Source organism: Plecotus auritus (assembly GCF_963455305.1).
Source record: "Plecotus auritus genome assembly, chromosome: 7".
Taxonomy (NCBI): domain Eukaryota; kingdom Metazoa; phylum Chordata; class Mammalia; order Chiroptera; family Vespertilionidae; genus Plecotus; species Plecotus auritus.
The window spans coordinates 33609861-33631524 of NC_137774.1; the positions used below are offsets into that span (position 1 = coordinate 33609861).

Genomic DNA, 21664 nt, shown 5'->3' on the forward strand with positions numbered 1-21664 from the left:
CACTGATAATGCAGGAGCTGACCCCTGGTGGTCAGTGAGCTCCCACAGGGGGAGCACCGCTCAGCCAGAAGCCAGAGCTCACGGCTGGTGAGCACAGCGGCAGTGGCGGGCACCTCTCCCACCTCCGCAGCAGCACTAAGGAGCAGCAAGCAGGTGGGCAGTGAGGAGCAAGGGGTCCCAGACTGCGAGAGGGCACAGGCCAGGCTGAGGAACCACCCCCCAGTGCATGAATGTTATGCACTGGGCCTCTAGTCTAAGAATATAAAGAAAAATATTTTGGTGCAGCTGTACCATGTGTTTGTTTTAAGCTAAGTGTTGTTACAATAGAGGTGAAAAGCTTAAAAAATTTAAGTTTATAAAGTAAAAAAGTTACAGTAAGCTACAGTTAATTTATTATTGACGAAAGAAAAATATTTTTTGGTAAATTTAGTGTAGCCTTAGTGTCCATAACTCTCCCAGAGCAACTTCCAGTCCTGCAGGCTCCATGCATGATAAGTGTCCTATGCAGGTGTACCATTTTTTTATCTTTTATACCATATTTTTACTGTACCCTTTCTCTGTTTAAATACACAAATACTTACCATTGTGTGACAGCTGCCAACAGTATTCGGTACATGCTGTAAAGTTTGTAGCCTAGGAGCAGTAGGCTATACCATATAGTCTAGGTATGTAGGAGGCTATACCATCTAGGTTTGTGCAAGTACACTCTGTGATGCTTACACAATGACAAAATCACTTAATGATGCCTTTCTTAGAACGTATCCCCATCAATAACTGATGCATGATTTTACTTAAATCATAAAACTCAAAATGAGTTCTCGACTGCAGGCAGGCTAAGACATGAATCTGTTCTATTCTAGATATACCAAAAGATCTTACCTTTGCAAGAGCTCTGAATTCCACATCTCCATTGCTCCACAGGCCCCCTCCTTGGATCATCTGCTGTGTGTTCATTGAGCAAAACCCTGAGAATATAACAGAATATAAAGCTTGGGAAGCTTAAAATTTAATAAGGAAGATATAAATATATGAAAAAGTTAAATAAGAGAATTTGTTAAAATTACATGACAACTTCAATTTGAAGTAACCATTTTATACATTTTTAGGAGTTCTATACTTAAAAATAACAGTTGATAAGTAGGTCGTCATCTTTTCCATTGGTGACATGGTGGCCTAGGGTGAGACCACCAACTCTCTCGTTTGAAATAGATTCTAAGTCTGGTCTTCACACTCTTCCTGGCCTGGCTGTCATTTAAAATGTTTACCCTTATTTTTCTTTTATAATGATGATTATTGGGAAGTCACTTGGTTGTTCTGCTAACTTTTAAACAGTAAATTCTTAAAATTTTGCAATGTCTTACCTTCTGAGGGCTGGGTTCTCACCTCTATTATGCTGTCTAGAAGCTTTCTTTTCCTAAGCTTTAACTAGCCTTAAAAATAGAAGTTCTTCTGACCTGGAGCCCTCTTTGAGGGCATTGGGAGCTGAATTCTCTGAACTCTCCTTAACTTAATGCCTCAAGATACGTTGTCACAGAATTGATGCAGAGTGACCTACATAAAATTATCGTGTCTCCTCAACCACTCAGCTCAGATCATGTCAAAGTTTTTCTTTATCAGATTTTGCGAGGTAAGATTTTCTTTATGAAGAAAAAGATAGTGTCACTGTGTAAATGAAATGTTTTACTTTTCATTTGAACTTTAATCTGACCTTCCAAGGTTTTCTTTTTTCCTAAAGACTTTTTTTCTTTTGTACCAAGGTCTAGTTAATAATCTCTATACTTGATGTTAAATAAGAGGCTTTTAAGGATAGCCAAATGGTTCTTATTTTTAGTGATGGAATAGAGTGCCCTGTCTAATTTATTAGGCAGTTGAGTAGGTCAATCTATACAGGTGAATAAGCAGGATGGTTTGTTAAGCAGCAGTGGTTTAGTACGAGATGACTACTAGTAAATTGAAAAGTCACTGTGTGTTCCCTATGGATGTCATCCTTTCTTCAAGCCAGAATTAGGTGGTCCTGATCAGAGTGTTGGCTGAGTCCAACTCTAGGAAAACAAAATGATTATTAAAGTGAAAGTGTGGAGGAGACTGATAGAAACAGCCAACTAAATAATTCTCCATTCTGGCTTATTAAAGAGCAAGGTCTTGATAGAGAAGCGATTTGGGCTGACAGTGTTGGAGTTTTCTCTGGCCATCAGGTGTGTGTGCTTCAGAATTTTTGCTATTACAAATTGAGAATTGTTTAAAGCTGAAACAGCTTTCTGACCTAAAAAATACTCCCCCACCTCCCACTGCCAAGATTCATAGAATTAAGACATTCTTTATAAGATTGAAAAGCATCAGCCAAAAGGATTAAAACATAAGCACAATATTAAAACTAGAAAGCCCACCTTCTATAGTTGTGTGTTGCTATTCATCAGTCGGGGGAGAGGGGAGATATTGGATCTTTTTTATACTTGTAAAAAATGTGATTTGCTGTATTTTATTCAAAAGACAAGCCTTAAAGCTATGACCTTTATCTGGCAGTGCTAAAGCTCCCTGTCTTTTAAAGTGTAGTTTATTACCTCTGGATTCTCAGGGGTAGAAAATACTACCAACAAACCTGGGCAAGTTTCTAAATTTTGTTGCATCAGTGAGTATCTGTCCTGGGAAAGACTCCCTGGTGGCTGATGGGAAGTATTTTGTTGGAGCATGCTCGGAATCACAGGTTGGGGTCATCAGCAGCAGAGCTCCAGTAGCCACACTTAAAGGATATTAGTCAGCATTTGGGCCAGAAAAGCTTATCTATACGCAAACCTAAATAATCTTTTGAATTGTAGGTATTATCTCCAGATTATGTAAGCCTTTTATGACACTTTATTTTACTGTAGCAAAATTATATTTTTTTGAGCTAAGACTAAGTCAAGCTTTTTAATCATGATCACTATGCAGTTAGTTAGGGAACCATTTAAAATCCTGTATTCTCTGTTCCTATGGTTTTCCCCAGATCAGTGGTTGAGTAAAAGGAATTAAATATCTGCACTTAAATCTGCTTGTTATTTCAGGTTTGAAATATCTCCATTCAGCTGGCATTTTACATCGAGACATTAAGCCAGGGAATCTCCTTGTGAACAGCAACTGTGTTCTAAAGGTAGCTTTTCCGTTTATTTAAATATCTGAGAAAAAAAATCAGAATGTCAAGGCAAATTTAAGAAAAACACGTTTTTCTGAAAGAAATCCTTATTTTTATTTTCATCACTTAACCAAAAATTAAAGAACCCAGTTTTCTCTAGTGATATCACTAGTCATGGCCATAGTAACTAATTTGTAGTATTGCCTCATGGTTTCTTCGTGATATTTTGCATATGTTTTGGAAAACCGGAAATTGGAATTACAGTGGAACTAAAAAACAATAATAGAGAAGGTGATTTCTTTTCAGATTATTCCATTATTAAAGGAAGTATATATCGGAGGAAATATCAAAAGACCAGTAAGGTTCTATTTATATGAAAATGAAGTATGACTTTTTTAAGAAGACTGTGTTTTTACACAGCTAACATTTTTATATGCTGTAAGAGGTAGCAAAGTAGAAAAGTGGAAACATTTAAAAGTGAAAATACTAAGCTAGAAAGGGGTCAAGTGTTTATCTGTTAATACATAAACAGTATTCTCTTCTGAAGGAGAATTGCTTATGGGATTAATTGTAGTTAGCCCCAAATTTTCATATGTTAATTTCAGTTTTACTTTTCCTCTAGTACCACCCACTCCCCATTGTCTTTTGTTAGAGTGACTCACAGATAGCAAAACCCACATATGTGCATTTCCCCATCACTAATAGAGATATATATTAGCAGAACTCCTAAAAAGCGAGAGATCCACCATATTTTTCCCCATCATAGGAATTACAGATAAGGGCCTTCCTGGAGCTGTGTCATCTCTGTGTGAGAAAATTAAAATTCCACTTATTTTATGAGTAACGACAGTATTTATGGTGCTTCACCTACAATAAATGTAAAATCTTAACATTTTAACTGATATATATGAAAAAGAAAATTTTTTAAAGTGTTTTCTACTTTAATTAACAGGGGGGAGACAGGTGAAAAAGGTGAAGGGTATTAAGAGGTACAGATTCCCAAGTTCAAAATAAAAGTAATCCAGACTATCATATTGCTTAGCTTGTTTGTAGATAAACTAAATATTAAAACCAAATATATAAATGAATTTCACTTTTTATTTTAAGTGCTGTCTTTCCACTGTAGGCCAGTTTTCTTTAAAAGCTGGAGTGTTATGCTGCTTTTGAATAAAAATATTCTCTTCATACCGTTTCAAGAATTTTGTTCCTGTTTTGACCCTAGGAAGCTAAATACCTATTTTTCATATTTTATCTGAAAACAGCTAAAGTTGTAGTTTAGTCTTTTGTTTCCACAAAGAAATTAATTATCCCCAAAATCCCTTGAAGTAAATATTCCATCATAGGTCATTGGGTTCATTCCCCTGCTACCTATCCCCATAACCCATTTTCATTCAAAAAACTAAAAGTATGTATAATTTAAAACCTTATAGTCAGGAATTCTTTGTTCTATTCAGACCAAATCAGTTTTATGACAACTTAACCAGTTTCTTATTTCAGTTTCTGTTGGGAGAATTTCACAAAGCATTTTGTGTTGAGTCTGTCATGCTTGATGCCATTAACTGCTTGAGGTCCATTTTCCAAATTGTCTGTTATGGTGTTGTAACCTCTGGCTACATGAATAAGTAACTAAAGGAAAATGTCATTTATGAATAAACAACACTAACTGAAATTTTTCTCTGCTCCCTTGACTTGTCTCAGTGGCCTACTTTTAAAAGCCAGAGTAGAATGCAGGCTCTCTCTTCTCAAATGTACAAATTAATCGAAAATATTATGGTAAAATATTTCTTTTATTTTTTTAAACATTTTTTTAATTGATTTTTTAGAGAGAGAGGAAGGGAGAGGAAGAAAAGAGAGAAAACGATGTGAGAGTGAAACATGTTAAGAGCGAAACATTGATTGGCTGCCTCTTGCACGCCCTCTACTGGGAATCGAGCCTGAAACCTGGGCATGTGCTCTGACCAGGCATTGAACCTGCAACCTTTCGGGGCACAGGACCATGCCCAGCCAAATGAGCCACACTGGCCAGGGCATGATAAAACATTTATTTTAAATTAAATTAGTATCTTCTTATTATAAATTATTTTGTTTCCTGTTAAGCACAAAATAGATAATTTTGCTGGAAATCTCTTTTTTGTTATCTGATCATATAAACTTTTTACTTTGGGTGTAGCTTGTATTCCAGATAAATTGCCAAAAATGACTCCATATCAGGCTGACGTTTTGTTTTGTTTTAAAATATTCTTACTGATATTTTTAGAGAGAGGGAGAGAGAGAATGATAAACATTAATGTGAGAGCGAAACACCAATCATCTGTCTCCCACACGCTCCCATTGGGGAGCAAGCCTGAAACCCGGACATGTGCCCTGAGCAGGAATTGAACTGGCCACCTCTCAGTGCACAGGAAAACACCCAACCAACTGAGCCACACTGGCTAGGGCTGCAGACTGATGTTTTTAACAAAGTACTTGCTTTATAACAGAAAACACTTCTTGTTGGGTGGGTGGTGGGATGTTTGTTTGTTTTTTAAATATAAGTACAAGAAAGATATAGGAAAGTGGAGATATGTTCTTTCCTTTGCTTTTGTTTTGTTTTTTAAAATATGCTAAAAATTCATGGCCAAGTAATAGAGTTTTTAAAATTATGTGTTATTGAACACTAGCCTTTGTAGTATTTGAATATCCCCATATACAAACACGAATTAATTTGATGGGACCAGACAATAAATTGAAGACAGAAAGAGAGGGTTGCCAAAAATTAGGTGTAAAATTTGTTTCCTTTGAAGTAGTGGTATTGTATTTTTTCAAATAAAATCATATGCAAGGACCCCAACGTAGAAAACAGACAAAAAGTGTTATTTTGTCATTTAAAATATTGACTCATAAAGTTAATCAGTGAGAACACTGGAGCTTAGATGGCCATTACTCTCTTATCCTCAGTGCTACCATTGTTTGTTTTGGTTGCCCGGTATCAAGAAAATCTTAATTTCTAAAAGTAAGCAGAAGTTGCTGGCACTGCAACTGTTTACTAACAGCTCACCTTGCAATCTCAGCATACTTTTTAGTTAAAAAGAAAAACCAAAAAAGATTTATTTTTAGGTCTGCATATTTATTAACCAGTCTTTCTCATATACTGTTGTATCTCCAGGTTCTAGGATACTGCCTAAAACATACAGGCACTCAATTTAATATTTATGGCATGAAGAAACGAATGAATCTAGTAGTACTGGTATTATACAGTTTACTACATTTTTACATTTTCACACATTTGAGTGTGAATTAGTCTTTTAAATAGATACACATGAAGTTTAGGTGCAGTGGTTATGGAACTCCTGAAATGCCTCCTGCGAACTATATTTAGCAGGATTCCATTTGAAACCTATAGCTTTAAAGAAAATTTACTACATATATTCCATAAAGATAGTGAACATAGCTCAGGAAGTCTTCAGGTTATACTTTTTTTAATAATACCTTCCTCGATAAGCCAGCCTTGAAAATAGATAACTTAGCTTCTATATTAAACTAGAAAAACGCACTCAGCTGGGTGTTTTTTTGTTTTTTTTGGTTGTTATATTAATTGAAAACATTAAAGGTGAGAAGCCTATTTTTAAGAGACATCATTTTATATAAAAATATGGAAGTTTGAGAATTTTCTTCCCTCTTTTCCAAATAAGGTCAAATTATATACTGACACAAATATTCTCTACCTATATCATTGAAAACTTTTCAAAGTTCAAAGATCTATCAAGATTTTGGCTTTTTGTTGTCTTGTTTCACTTTACTATTTGTCTGACAATATTTTGAAAATCTTTTCTATTTAGATTTGTGATTTTGGATTGGCCAGAGTGGAAGAATTAGATGAATCTCGTCATATGACTCAGGAAGTTGTTACTCAGTATTATCGGGCTCCGGAAATCCTGATGGGCAGCCGACATTACAGCAATGCTATTGACATCTGGTCTGTCGGATGTATCTTTGCAGAACTACTAGGACGAAGAATACTGTTTCAGGCACAGAGTCCCATTCAGCAAGTATGATATCACTTTAGGCTTTAGAAACTTCCAATTCTATTAACAGACTTAAAGGAAAAACTATCTTGCATATATGCCTTGGGCTTATTCATTGTACTGTCTAAATTGCTTTTAGAAAATTCAGGTTCACTTACAATTCAGAAAGTTACAAAGTTGCAGATTACAGAGAGATTCATTTTATAACTTAGGGGCCTATTAGAGGGAGGGTTCACTTTATTACATGCACTGGTGCATAGCAGCAGCCTGCTGTAACAATTTGCACAGGTATAATCTTCAGTTGTTGGAGGGCCTCTGTTCTTTTGGCTGACTAGGTCTAACTTGAAAATGTATTTGGTGGCTTAATGTACTTACACTTTATGCTTAGAACATAAATTTTGAGTGCTGGTTTCTTTAAATCTAAACATTTAGACACATTTCTAACCTTTATTATTGGGCTAAAATATTTCTATATGGCAGAGAACATCAGGAGCTGATTAAAATACAGCTTTTGGGCACCATAATGCTTTCATTGTCTGCCTTTATAGCTAATTCATTACTACACATATTTTCTTGGGATAATTTCTAATTATTTTTTATTCATAAATTTTAACAGTATTATTTGCTTGAGAATAATGTAACAAAGATGAGCTTAGGCTGTGGAATCAAATCGGTGGGTTCAGATCTTAGCTCTGTCACCTATCTATTAAATCTTGGCCAAGTTAAACTGTTCTGAGGATTGTTATACAGATTAAATGAACTAGTAAAGCTGAAAATAAGGCCTGGCATATAGTAAGCACTCAAGAAATATAATGGTGGTGGTATGCCAGGATGCTAGGATTGTAGCAGTAAATAAGACAAAGTTAGTTCCTGTCTTTGTGAAACTTTCACATGATACAGAAATTAAGTAAGTATACAAATAAATGTAATCCCAAGTAATGATAAATTCTATGAAGAAAAATTAAACCAGCCCTAGCCAGTTTGGCTCAGTGGATAGAGCATTGGCCTGTGGACCAAAGGGTCCTGGGTTCAATTCTGGTCAAGGGCACAAACCTTAGTTGCAGGCTCCTCCGGCCCTGGCCCTGGCCCTGGTCGGGGTCTGTGCAGGAGGCAACCAATCGATGTGTTTCTCTCACGTCCATGTTTCTCTCTGTCTTTCCCTCTCTCCTACACTCTCTCTAAAAGGTCAATGGAAAAATATCCTCAGGTGAGGAATGACCAAAAAAAAAAAGAAAGATTAAACCAGGTTGAGATAGAAAATGCCGATGGAGCAGAGCAATACTAAAGAATTCTCTGAGGGAATAACATTGAGGAGTGACCCAAGTGAAATGAGGGAGCACAGTCCTGGGAAAGAGTGTTCCAGGAAAAGGGACACCAGCATAATAAAGCTTCTGAGGCAGGAGCAGGTGTGGCATGTCGGGGGCATGCTCAAGGAAAAGCACGTAGGAGCTGCGGTCAGAGAGAAGGAGCCTGGCCGTGGCAACCTGATGAGGCTTTGGATTTTTATTCTGTGCAAAGTGTGATGGGAAACTATGTGAAGGTTTTGAGCAAGGGTGTGTTAAAATTTGATTGATCACCCAGACTACTGTGTGTCTTTGTAAATAATTCATGTACTTGGCCAAACATGGAATGTTTTTTTTTAATTCTGTTTCTACAAAGAGTTGTTAACTGATACATTAGAAACTACATATGCTATGATCAACATTTAAATTTATTTCTCTGCTACATATTCAAAGTCAATTTTTTAAGGTTTACATCTTAAAAATTCATCCTAGTAACAAAAAAGTTATATATAATTTAATGTTGGGTACTATTGACAGTATCCATTCAATATTTTTGGAAAGTAGAGTTTAATAGACTTCCCTGAAAGACTATCATTATATTTGGACATGAGGAGCTGTCATACAGAAAAGCTTAAGTAATATGATAAACAAGGATCTTGCCAGGTTATGGGCTGCTTCTGAAAAGAATATTTAAAGGCAAGTGTGAAGCAACTGGAATGGGATGCATATTATCTCATTTTCTAGAGAAATACATAGGTCTTGAGTTTGCCAGAGTGACATAGCCACTGAAGGAGAACTTGCATCTATCTATCACCAGTGTATTTTTGAGTGAAATATCAAGGTCTAAAGTGGGAAAAGAGTCTAATTTCTAAATGGAAGTAGTTATTTTCTGTAGCATTTTCTTTGCATTTTTTGAGAAATAAATAGCCTAGGTTTTGTAAAACCAGCAGACTTCATAAAAATGTTTCTCATCCATGGATCTGACCCATTTTAGACAATTTTCTGAGTGGATCCATTTGTTTTCATGAGCCAGTCATTTCCTTCTGCCTTTAGGGGTAGTTGTTAGAGGTCCAAAAGTACCACCAACATACTTTTCCCAAAAAGCTTTGCATAGAGATCTTTACTTGTGTACGTAGATACCTCCATTATCCTGGAGGGCAGTGATACTGACGGTACCCCACAGTTCAGGTAAGTGCAGAAAGAAATGTTGCTTTATATTTGGCAACTCCGGCACCAGGAAAAGAAGTATTCTCTAGGGAAGAATTTTCCATTTTGAAGGAATTCGAATGAAATGTTATTGCTAATTAGGCTGTGAGATTAGAACAGTTGTAGCACTACAGAAAATTGTGAAGGTGCTTTGGTACATACAAAGGCTTGTTTGTGAGAAGACCGTTTTTATTGGTCTCTTTTATTGTGCCCAGTTAACTAAATGAGGCCTTATTCAACGTCATAGTTAGATTCTAAGTACCACAGTTTCCTGTCAGTGTAAGAGATTTCTAGCATAATGAGAATATAAAGGGGTGCGTAGCTGGCTCAAACATTGATGGCTTTGCTTTAATTTCAGGTGTGAATGTTCTAAGTATTTACTAAATCTCAGCTGCCTGATCTGTGGATTAGCTCCTTGATGAGCCTGAGTCCATGTGAAGCATCAGAATCTATTCATTAACGTTTGAAAATAATAGTCATTAGCCATCAGCCAAAGAGCAGTTCACCTATGCAAGGATCATAGCTGCTGTGGTATCAAGACACAGGGGTAGAAGCAGACTCCTAAATTACTACAGCCGCACAAGGCTATGTTTGCCAAAACATGTTTTCTATAAACCTAACATATAGGTCCCTAATAAACATTTTTCTGGGGTTTTTTAATAGTCCAAAAAGTGTAAATAGGAGCTCCTATTAGTTAATTTGTCTTGGGTTTATTTCCCCCAAATTTCGTCCTCATCACTAATAAAAAGTTGTTTTCATGAGCTTACTACCTATGTATTTCATGTTTCCTTGTAGTTGGATTTGATCACGGATCTCTTGGGCACACCATCACTGGAAGCAATGAGGACGGCTTGTGAAGGCGCTAAGGCACACATACTCAGGGGTCCTCATAAACAGGTAAATGGAGAAGAAAGGGATCTGTATTTGGAACCCTCTCTTTGAGCAGGATTTTCCTTCCAACAGAATAATGAAGTTAGGTTTTTGTTTTTTTTTAATCCTCACCCGAGGATGTTTTTTTTCGTTGATTTTTTTAGAGAGAGGGGTCAGGAGGGAGAGGAGGGGGGGAGAGAGCAAGAGAGAGAAACATTGACATCAATAGGTTGCCTCCCACATGTGCCCCAAGAAGGGCCAGGGAGGAACTGAACCTGTAACTGAGGTATGTGCCCTTGGCTGGGAATCAAAATCAGGACACTTCGGTCCACAGGTTGATATTCTCTAGCCACTGAGCCAAACCAGTCAGGGCTGAAGTGAGAATTTTTAAACAAACACATTACGTGTAGCCCTGCCTGATGTGGCTCAGTTGCTTAGGTGTCATCCCATGCACCTAAAGGTTGGTGGTTCGATTCCAGGTCAGGGCACATGCCCAGGTTTCGGGCTAGATCTCCGGTAGGGGGCATACAGGAGGCAGCTGATCAGTGTTCCACTCACATCAATTTTTCTCTCTCCTCCTCTCCCTTTCTCTCTCTCTAAAATCAATTTTTTAAAAACCACCATATCACTTGTAAGTTTTATTTATCCTGTATGTCATTTGTCTGTAAGTAAGAAAATGTTAGATCCAATAAAATACAGTAATTCCTAACGCTGTAGGAGAAAGAAAATATTTTTGTAGTGCCCTTGCTAATAAATGACCCCTGGTATTTTTGTGTTTTGGTTTTTTGATGTGTCTGGTAAAAGTTACTAGGGTTGGAGCTTTAACCTCAGTGCCATAACCTAATACATATATATCAGGATGTCCTTTCCAAATACTGAACCAAAATGCCTAGTATCTCTTAATGCAGCTGTGAATGTGAAGCTGTTTCTATTGCACTCTTGCCACTAACACACAAGCAGATGCACAGGCACAAAGGCAATGAGTAAAACATCCTAAAACCAGCCCAAACCAGTAAATAGGGTTGTAGATGCTGGTATTTTATATAGCCCCTGCCTGGTGCGTTCTCCCTTACCTGTCCCTCTGGGAGCACAAGAGCATACCTGCTCCTTCCCCCTCCCATGTTCCTTCCCCCAGGTGCATTACCTTTCCCACTCCCTCTCCTAAGCTCCAAGTGCCCTTCTTTTGCCTCTGAAGCCTGTTTTCTGAGCCTACACAGCCCAGCTGGCTCACTTCTACTACCTCTGTAACTCTAAATAAACTATGACATAATTTGAGGCCCTAATTTCTTTAGAAGAGGACAGTAAGTCTTAACCTACAGGAAGGTTCCATGTTAATAGAAGGAACTAAAAAGATCTATTATGTTTTATATATTGGCCAATATCAGGAATATTAAACTATTTTATCAATACCTCATGGTAAATGTGTCCTTGGAAATAGCAAAATAATTTTCCTGTTTTACTGACCTCTTTCGGTCAGATTTTAACTATTGCTAGTGGTTGCCAGTTAATTCATCCTGTGTGTCAAAGAGTTACTAAACAGCAACCAAGAGAGCCAGACTTCCTAAGGAATTTCCTGCCTGCTACCTGCAACAGCTCGAAAATGTAACTTACTGCACCAAAAGTCACTTTGCACTCCTTTGAGAATTCCTGACAAATGAGTCCTTTTTGTATTGCTGGTTTTAAAAATCTGTTAGTTGTAAAAACCTGGAACTTTAAATTAAATAAAAAATAGTAAATGTCATTATTATCTAAAACAAAGGGTGGAAGAAAGGAAAATGTAACTTAACTCGTTAAATAGTTTAAGATATTTAGCAGAATTCTTTCTTATACATTTTTACATGAATTGGCTTCATAACAGTAATGCCTCTTAGAGTTTAACATTTTGCTTATCAATAAGTTTAGTGATGGCCTTAAGAGAGCACCATGGTAAAAGTTGGGGATGGCTCTGGCTAGTCTTGAGATGAAAATATTTTCATTTAGAAGTGAAGACTGGTGGAGTAAAAACTAATTAGGAGACCATTTCTGCTCAAAAGTTAGATATGCTTTTCACATATCTTTAGAGAACTTTTAACTAATGCTGGAAAGGGCCTCTTTAAGCAAGTGTTCATAATATTTGAACATGAACACAGGTAGATTTGTATAGGTAAGTTATACCTACCATATATATAATTGAATGTAAATTAACTTAGCATGGTACTTGGTTCCATTTTTCCCCCAGTATGGGAATTCAGTTTATCTACATTTCCTAGTTGATCTTTGTATTACCACTACTCTCAAGAGAAGTTAACCAACCCTTGAAGCTCTCTAGCTAAGCCATTAGTCAAATTCTGCCCCTTCCCTTCCCATTCCCTACTCATTCCTTTACACCATGATGCATGTCTTATATGCCTATTGTTAGCCTAATAGCAGCTGCTTGAAGGTATCTCCATTCATGTTATAGCTATTTAAAGCTGACATTGGAAGATACATACACACCCACACACAAATAAATTTATTATGTAGCTACTTGGATTTTTTTTTTTAATATTAATTTGGTCCCCAATCCAATATATGCAATATAGCTTGTGTGCGTCTGTACATCATGACAATTCTGCAAAGGGCATTGTGCTTATATCAGTGCTCCTCACTGGATATATACTCTGCTTATTTCTCTAGACTGTAGTGACTAGGAGTGCAGGCTGTGGTGTCAGTGTCAGGCTTACCACATCACAGAGGATGTTGAATGATGTCCCAGGACTTGTACACTACAGTTTTTAGACAGACTATATATGATTCCTGACTCTACCAGTAACTCACTTCGTGACCTTAGGCAAATTACTTAACCTTCCTGTGCCTCAGTTCATTCATCTATAAAATGTGAACAAAAATGGTTCCTACCTCATTAAATTGTTATAATGATAAAGAGATAGTAGATGCAAGGAGAACATATATAGTGTCTGGCCCTGACCGGTTTGGTTCAGTGGATAGAGCGGTGGCCTGTGGACTGAAGGGTCCCAGGTTCAATTCCAGTCAAGGGCATGTATCTTGGTTGTGGGCACATCTCCAGTAGGGGGTGTGTAGGAAGCAGCTGATCGATGTCTCTCTCTCATTGATGTTTCTAACTCTATCCCTCTCCCTTCCTCTCTGTAAAATATCAATAAAATATATATTTTTTTTAAAAAAATCAATAAGATATATTTTAAATAAATAAATCCTATCTAATAAAAGAGTAATATGCAAATTGACCATCACTCCAACACACAAGCTGGTCACCCCCATGTGGACACAAGATGGCCACCACAACATGGCCAGCAGAGGAGGGCAGTTGTGGGCGATCAGGCCAGCAGGGGAGGGTAGTTGGGAGGGACCAGGCCTGCAAGGGAGGGCAGTTGGGGGCAATCAGGCCTGCAGGGGAGGACAGTAGAGTGGGACCACGCCTGCAAGGGAGGACAGTTGGGGCAATCAGGCCTGCAGGGAAGGGCAGTTAGGGGTGACTGGGCTGGCAGAGGAAAGCAGTTGGGGGTGACCAGGTCTGCAGGGGAGGGCAGTTGGGGGAGGACCAGGCCAGCAGGGGAGGGCAGTTGGGGGCAACCAGGCCAGCAGGGGAGGGCAGTTAGGGGTGACCGGGCCAGCAGGGGAGGGCAGTTAGGGGTAACTGGGTGGACAGGGGAGGGTAGTTGGGGGCAACCAGGGCATCAGGGGAGAGCAGTTAGGGGTGACCGGGCCGGCAGGGGAGGGCAGTTAGGGGCAACCAGACCTTCAGGGGAGGGCAGTTGGGAGGGACAAGGCCTGCAAGTGAGGGCAGTTGGGGGGGACCAGGCCTGCAGGGGAGGGCAGTTGGGAGGGACAAGGCCAGCAGGGGAGGGCAGTTAGGGGCAATTGGGCTGGCAGGGGAGCAGTTAGGCGTCGATCAGGCTGGCAGAGGAGTGGTTAGGGGGTGATCAGGCTGGCAGGCAGAAGCAGTTAGGGGCAATCAGGCAGGCAGGCAGGCGATTGGTTGGGAGCCAGCAGCCCTGGCTTGTGAGAGGGATGTCTGGGATCAGGCCTAAACAGGCAGACCAGCATCCCTCGAGGGGTCCCAGATTGGAGACGGTGCAGGCTGGGCTGAGGGACACACACACACCCCTACACCCCCCGCCCGTGCACGAATTTGGTGCACCAGTCCTCTAGTAAATAAATAAAAATAATAGTGTCTGGCATTCTAAAAACTTAATAGATATTAAAAATTAAAAAATTAAAGTTGTCACTCTAAAATAGTAGATATAGCTTGTGATTTAAATATATATATATATATATATATATGTATATATGATCATGTGGAGTTTATCCCAGGAATGCAAAGATGTTCACCTTAATTAATACCTTAAATCCTCACAACACTATAATGTGCCATTTATTATTCCATTTTGCAGATGGAAATGGAGGATTATAGAGTTTAAATAATATGCTTAAGTTCATAAACCAAATCTCAAAAATAGATTTCTCTAATTTTAAAACCTATGTTCTTAGCCAGTCACTGCCTGGCACATACTAGTATACCTTCACAGCAGATTCTTTTTAAATCTCACCTTGTTTATATGCAAGTAATATGTGAGTACATGTAAAATAAAAATTTTACAGAGAGTTAGTCATCCTTAGCTACCCCCCACACCATCCCAGTCTCCTTTGGATTAATTTGAAAATAACTTTCCAGACATATTTTTCTATGCATTTATTTACATATATTTGTACATACAGAAATATGTACTATTATTCATTGGGACTTTTTGAAAAATATAGATATACAGGAGAACCTAATTTTTTTTAAAGTCAAAAATTACTGCCTCAAATTCATTTTCTTGTGTTGGTTGATTAATATGTATATTTCCATGTTGTGTAACAATCAGGACTCTTTCTAGTGAAACTCAGTTAAAACTGGCTTAAGCAATAAAAGGAACTTACTGGCTCATATAACTGAAAACTCTTAAGCTACAGCTGACTTCAGGCCCTGCTGGATTCAGGTAGTCAAGTGATGTTCCATATCAGGAATCTGACTCTCTTCTCTTCTCTGTTTTTCTCTGTGTTGACTTCATTTTCAGACAATCTTTCCCTCATGTGTTTGTAGAAATGGACCCAGTAGTCCTGGCCTATGTTCTACTAGCATATCAGTCATTTGGGAAAGAGCTTTCACAAATAGATCCAGAAATAATATTTGGAAATTCTCTGATTTGGTTAGGAATGTGTTTGGTTATAAGTAATAGAAAACCTTGTTTACAGTGGTTCAAAGAAATAGTTCATTTTTTTCCTCATCAAGTCCAGAGGTAGGCAGTCTAGAACTGATACAGCAGCTCAATTATGTCATCAAGGATCTAGTTTTTTCTTTCTTTCTCCTCTGCCATCTTTAGAATGTTGACTTCATACTGTCTCACTTACCGCCTCGGGGTCACAAAATAGCTGTAGCTTATCCAGAAATCATATCCACTTTCAAAGCAAGTAAAAGGAGGAAAGAGGGAGCACTAGCAGTCTCTGTCCCTTTTGTCAGGAAAGCAAAGTTTTCCAAGAAGCCTGCCTAACAAACTTTTGCTTATATGTCATTTTCCAGAACTGTGTGTTATGTGCCCTCCCAGATGCAAGACAGGCTTAAAAAAAGAGAATTTTCTATCTCATATAATGAAGGTAAATAAGGGAGAAGAGGATTGGGGTATGTGTTGGATTAGCCATTCCATGTCCCTTACATTTTTTATTTTTTAGACCATGTGCCCATCCTGGAGCCAGTCATGATGCTCAGGGAAATATGTCATTTGATTGTCCAGGCCTGGGTCACATGCCATCCTTGGAGTTGGGAGATTGAAATCCAGGCCAGCCAAACCACTTGAGAGTGAGAAGAGAATGGTTCCCTAAAGGTTAGGGAATGCTGAGTAGACAAAAACACTGCCAGTGTTGTGTGTTCTGTTTTTAAAATACATTTTTTATTTTTTATTAATTTCAGAGAGGGAGATAGAAACATCAATGATGAGAGAATCATTGATCGGCTGCCTCATGCACGCCCCCTACTGGGGATCAAGCCTGGAACTGAAGTATGTGCCCTTGACCGGAACTGAACCCAGGACCCTTCAGTCCACAAGCCAACATTCTATCCACTGAGCCAGACCAGCTAGGGCTGTACAGTGTTTTTTATTTATTGTCACTTTTCTACAACTCAGAATCTTCGATGAAGAGAATCTTAGCTGCCACGGCCTACATCAGTATCTATTAAGGTAGATAGTTGTTGAGGCACTGACCTGTGGGTAGAATTGAAAAGTCTAATTTAGTCCTTTTGTTCATCTCTCATAAGGTTTTCATTTTTCCTCAGATTATTCCCAGCTAATTGTGTCAGAAGTAGATATATTTTCACTGAAGTTAAAATAATCCTGTCTTATCTTACATTTGCTAGAATCAGAGTATGTTAGAGAGTTCATTCAGTTCAAACTTACTATTTTTCAGGTGGGAGTTTCTTCTGTATAACACCAAAGTGCTTACTGCTATGCACTGCGCATTGTGCATCCTCAGTTAATGTTGTTGACTGACGATAACAGCTTCTTTGCCGCCAGGTGAAAACTAACAGGGACATCTAACAGGACTCACACAGCCGCGCTGACTTGACTCCAGGGACCAGCACTCTGCAGTTGGCTTATGATGACTGGTTTATCCATTTAGGGCCTCTCACCCATTTCCAGAAGCTCATCCTTGCTTCATTTAACTGACAATTAATCACAGTCATTAATAGAGCACTTTTTATAACCCTTCCTGTCCCCACTCGCCGGCACCCACTCACTCCTGCATTGCTAAGTGACTTATAAATTTGCAAAACAAACAGAAAATGGACTGGTATATTTTAAAAGGGGAGGAAGGTAATAAGTGTAAATGTTAGGGAAATTAGCAGAAACTTTTTTCCCAATAAGATAGTTAGGGCATATTTTTTCTCTTATTCAAGCATTCTATTTTTTCTCTTATTCAAGTAATTTCAGTACTTGATGAAAAATATAAACTTGTCTGGTTCTATAACATGGGCCAAATTGGTTTCAGCCATAATGGCTGGTGAATTGGAGGGAGGGAAATTGAATTAGAAATGCAGCATCTCACTCTGCTGGTGTGGCTCAATTGGTTGAGCAAGGTCACTGGTTCCATTCCTGGTCAGGGCACACGCCCAGGTTGCAGGTTCAATCCCATAAGGGTGCATAAAGAAGGCAACTGATCAATGTTTCTCTCTAACATCGATGTTTTTCTCTCTCTTTCCTCCTCCCTTCCTCTCTCTCTAAAATCAATAAAAACATTTTTTAAGAAAAGAAATGCAGCATCTCTAACATTATATTTTTCCTGTGGAGCCAGTGCTAAGAGCTAAATTATTAGTGCTTTTCTTACTGGAGAAGCATTGGGATGACTGAACTGACTGTTCTTTCTCTCTGTGCCTCTTTTTTTAGTGATCCGAGTGGATCTGTCTTTTTTTCTTTTTTTTTTTTTTTAATATATTTTATTGACTTCAGGAAGGAAGGGGGAGAGAAAGAGAGAAAAAACATCAATGATGAGAGAGAACCATTGATCGGCTGCCTCCTGCATGCCACACACTGGGGATCGAGCCCACAACCTACGCATGTGACCTGGCCGGGAATTGAACCATGACCTCCTGGTTCATAGGTTGACACTCAACCACTGAGCCATGCTGGCCGGGCTCTGTGCCGCTTTTCAACATGTATATAAACCCAGAAAAGGAGAAGGCATATAATATGACTGTTCTAGGCTGAAATTAAACTTAGCCTTATTTTTAGTGTATTTGTTGGGATGTACTTTTGTGAAGAAAGATACAGTTTGGGGAGTGAGGGTTGTTTAAATTTCAGGTAACCTTAACATCTTCTCATTGGCTGTTCATAAACTCCATGTCTCATATCCAGGCAACCTCAAGTCTTACAAATTATGCCTTCTAATTTCTTCTCTATCCTCCATTCAGTGGCTTCTGGACCTACTTGGTTATGTTTTCCTTGCCCACCAGAGAGATGTTACTCATTTAGTTGCCCTAACACCTAGCCTGGGACCTGGGATTTGGTGAACGTTAGATGATTAGCAGTGATGTCGGTAGGTAGGGAGATCTGTGCTGGTGCAGTCCAATAGATGCGGAAGCCAAGATCCAGTGACTTACCCACGTCTAGTGATAGCAGAGTTAGAATTAGAACCCACTATTCCCTTCCCTGAGCTATAACATGCCTCTTCCACAAAAATAGCATGAGGTGTAGATTCATTTGAGGAGTGGAAAGGAAAGAGTTGCTTATGGTGAGATATTAGAGTCAGTAAGAATTGGATGGAATTTGGCTGCCAACTTGCACAGCCAGTGAAGAAGAGGACAGCTATTCACAGTCAAACCAAGAATCCAAATCTTTTAAGAATATCAAATTACTTAATTTCATACAATAAAGAAATTATTAGGGAAAAAATGCATATAAATTAAGTTGTAAGTTAAAACTCTTCCTTAACACTCTCCACACTACCCCCCTTATCTTGACTAATACAAATAATTTCAGAGCTACATAGACCTACATAATTTTTAACAATACTTCTCTACCTACAAACATGTAAATGCACCAAGGGATAATAAATTGGTCTGGAAATATGTGAATATCAACTATCTATGTGTTCTGTATACATAATACTTTTTATCTGTGGTAGTCCTGTCAAGTCTCACTAAAATAAACTGAAGAGATCATTTAGTCCAACCTTCTCGTTTAATACTTAAGAATACTGAGATTCGCCGAGGCCGGTTTGGCTCAGTGGATGGAGCGTCGGCCTGCGGACTGAAGGGTCCCAGGTTCGATTCCTGTCAGGGGCGTGTACCTTGGTTGTGGGCGCATCCCCAGTGGGAGGTGTGCAGGAGGCAGCTGGCCGATGTTTCTCTCTCATCGATGTTTCTGGCTCTCTATCCCTCTCCCTTCCTCTCTGTAAAATGTCAATAAAATATATTTAAAAAAAAAATAAAAGAATACTGAGATTCAAACATGTTGATTTATCTAATTTGTTAGTGAACTAGAACCCCCATCTCACCTTATTGCTATGACTCCTTGATCCTGAAGAAAACTTCTGTAAGTTGAATAATTACCTCCTGATGGTTCCAGGGTGTCTTGTTCTTGTTAGATTTTCCTGTGTGGCTTTGTTGGAAGGAGATAGATATGTAAATCTTGTAGCAAGACTCTGGGGCTGTGAATGAGATCCGACGAGACCTTTTAATGTTATTTGTGTGACAGAAAGAGCAGTGATGCTCTTTCCCCAACTCTCCACGCTGTGAAATAGAAGCTTTATAAGCTCTGTGGCTTTTCAGGTCCTAAAAGCCAGCTCCCTGCATCAATGCAAGAAGGTTAGATCTTGGCATCTGGACATGCATGCCACTTACAAAAGACAATTATTGAATGAGAACTCAGGTGGTAAAGGCAAAATAGGTGGACCCAGTGCAAACAATGGCACACGTTCTGAGAAAATTCTTTTCACATCTCCTTTAGGACTAGTGTTTTAGCAGCTTTATGGTAATGTTGCCACAAGACATAGTTCACATGCTTACTTTTTGCACAGTTTACATGCTTAAGTTTGCATGTGGCCAAGGTATTAAATCCTTTTTCTCTCACTCCTAGGCATGTTTGGTCTTCTCTTCCTGCTAAAGCATTTACAGTATAAGGCTAATACTAAAGCATTTGCAGTATAAGGCTAATACTAAAGCATTTGCAGTATAAGGCTAATACTAAAGCATTTGCAGCATAAGGCTAATACTAAAGCATTTGCAGCATAAGGCTAATACTAAAGCATTTGCAGTATACGGCTAATACTAAAGCATTTGCTGTATACGGCTAATAGGAGCTCCATAGTTACAAGGTTAGCTTTCATTTTCCTAGGCTCCTTTGTGCTCTAACCTCCAATGGGTAATCATGCAATATAAAATATGCTACTGGGAGTCAATGACAGTTGTTTTTGAAGACTGGTTACGGGGGAATACTCCTTTTCTTTGAGTTGTTACTTATGTGCATACATTTTTTGAGCTGGGTACTTACCTTGCAATAAACTAGCTATACTGCATATCTACTTACACTCCTTTACATATTTGAATTCTTTATTTTTTCACAGCCATCTCTTCCTGTACTTTATACCCTGTCTAGTCAGGCTACACATGAAGCTGTTCATCTCCTTTGCAGGATGTTGGTCTTTGATCCAGTAAGTAGTCTTTGTTTTTATACTTTCTAATGAATTAAAAATACATGTGTTCTAAGAAAAACATCAAGAGCTGGACAGTGTAAATAATGACTTTGCAAAAGAAAAACTTCAGTCCCCAGTTTCACGTGTGTCGTGCTCACTCATCATACAGAAGTTTGATTATTAACACCTAAGAGCTGAGGGGGAAGAGAGATGAAGAACTGTACCAGCTTTATTTATCTCTATTTGTAAAAGGAGCTTGGCACCAACTTAAATCAGGAGGAAAAAGATTTTAACATTGTTTGAAAAAATCTGTCCATTTTATTGCATCAGGAGTTGTTGGGATGGTAGCTTTTCCAAATGCCATTTTTGGACTTGACTGTTTTGGAACAAAATTTAGCTCATTTAGTCATTCACCCAAAGAATATTTATTATTCATATCTGTACCAATAACTGTTGTCAAAGAAGACTAAAAAATGGAAGCATTTAGAAAAGAAAATTTTACTTGCTAAGAGTACAAGAAAGTCACCAAATACAAAAAAAACAGCAGGTATTTAAAGGGGGGGAAATACCCACAAAATTAACAGTTACTACTTTACATTGGTCTGCTTGTGATGAGAAAACAGCAGCTGTCTCACATGAAGATCAAATCCACAGAGGTCAGAACTATCTTGACATCAGCATAACAAAGATTAGGGATAAAAATGTTTTGTTAGAGTCCAGGTTTGTGAGAAACAGTCCAAGGTTTTATTATTTGGGGACCAGAACCAATCGGTGACCAAGTTATTTTTGTTACATCTCAGGGTGCATAGTGGATTTTTATTTGTTTGGTGTTTGTTTGTTTTCCTTTTGTTTGTTTGTTACTTTGTGAGGTGCTTAGTAATACAGAAGCAGGACAAAGTGGCCATTCTCAATTCCACAGTCCCTCCTTTTGTGGTCAAGTTCCTGCCATTAAGGACCATTCCAACCACATAACTTGCTCAGTGAGCTAATGATTTAGTGTCATTAGTTTGGTATTTTGTTTTATTTGG

General features: G+C 38.5%; 1 protein-coding gene across 1 annotated transcript in view; it reads left to right on the forward strand.

Annotated features, from left to right (window-relative positions):
• The window catches only part of NLK (nemo like kinase), a 146173-nt gene that overhangs the window by 111893 nt on the left and 12616 nt on the right, over positions 1-21664 (forward strand). Inside the window, exons 4-8 of the mRNA XM_080679303.1 lie at positions 1521-1627; positions 3042-3127; positions 6928-7137; positions 10398-10499; positions 20568-20654. Coding sequence (XP_080535429.1) covers positions 1521-1627; positions 3042-3127; positions 6928-7137; positions 10398-10499; positions 20568-20654 — 592 coding nt within the window. The remainder of the gene's footprint in view (positions 1-1520; positions 1628-3041; positions 3128-6927; positions 7138-10397; positions 10500-20567; positions 20655-21664) is intronic.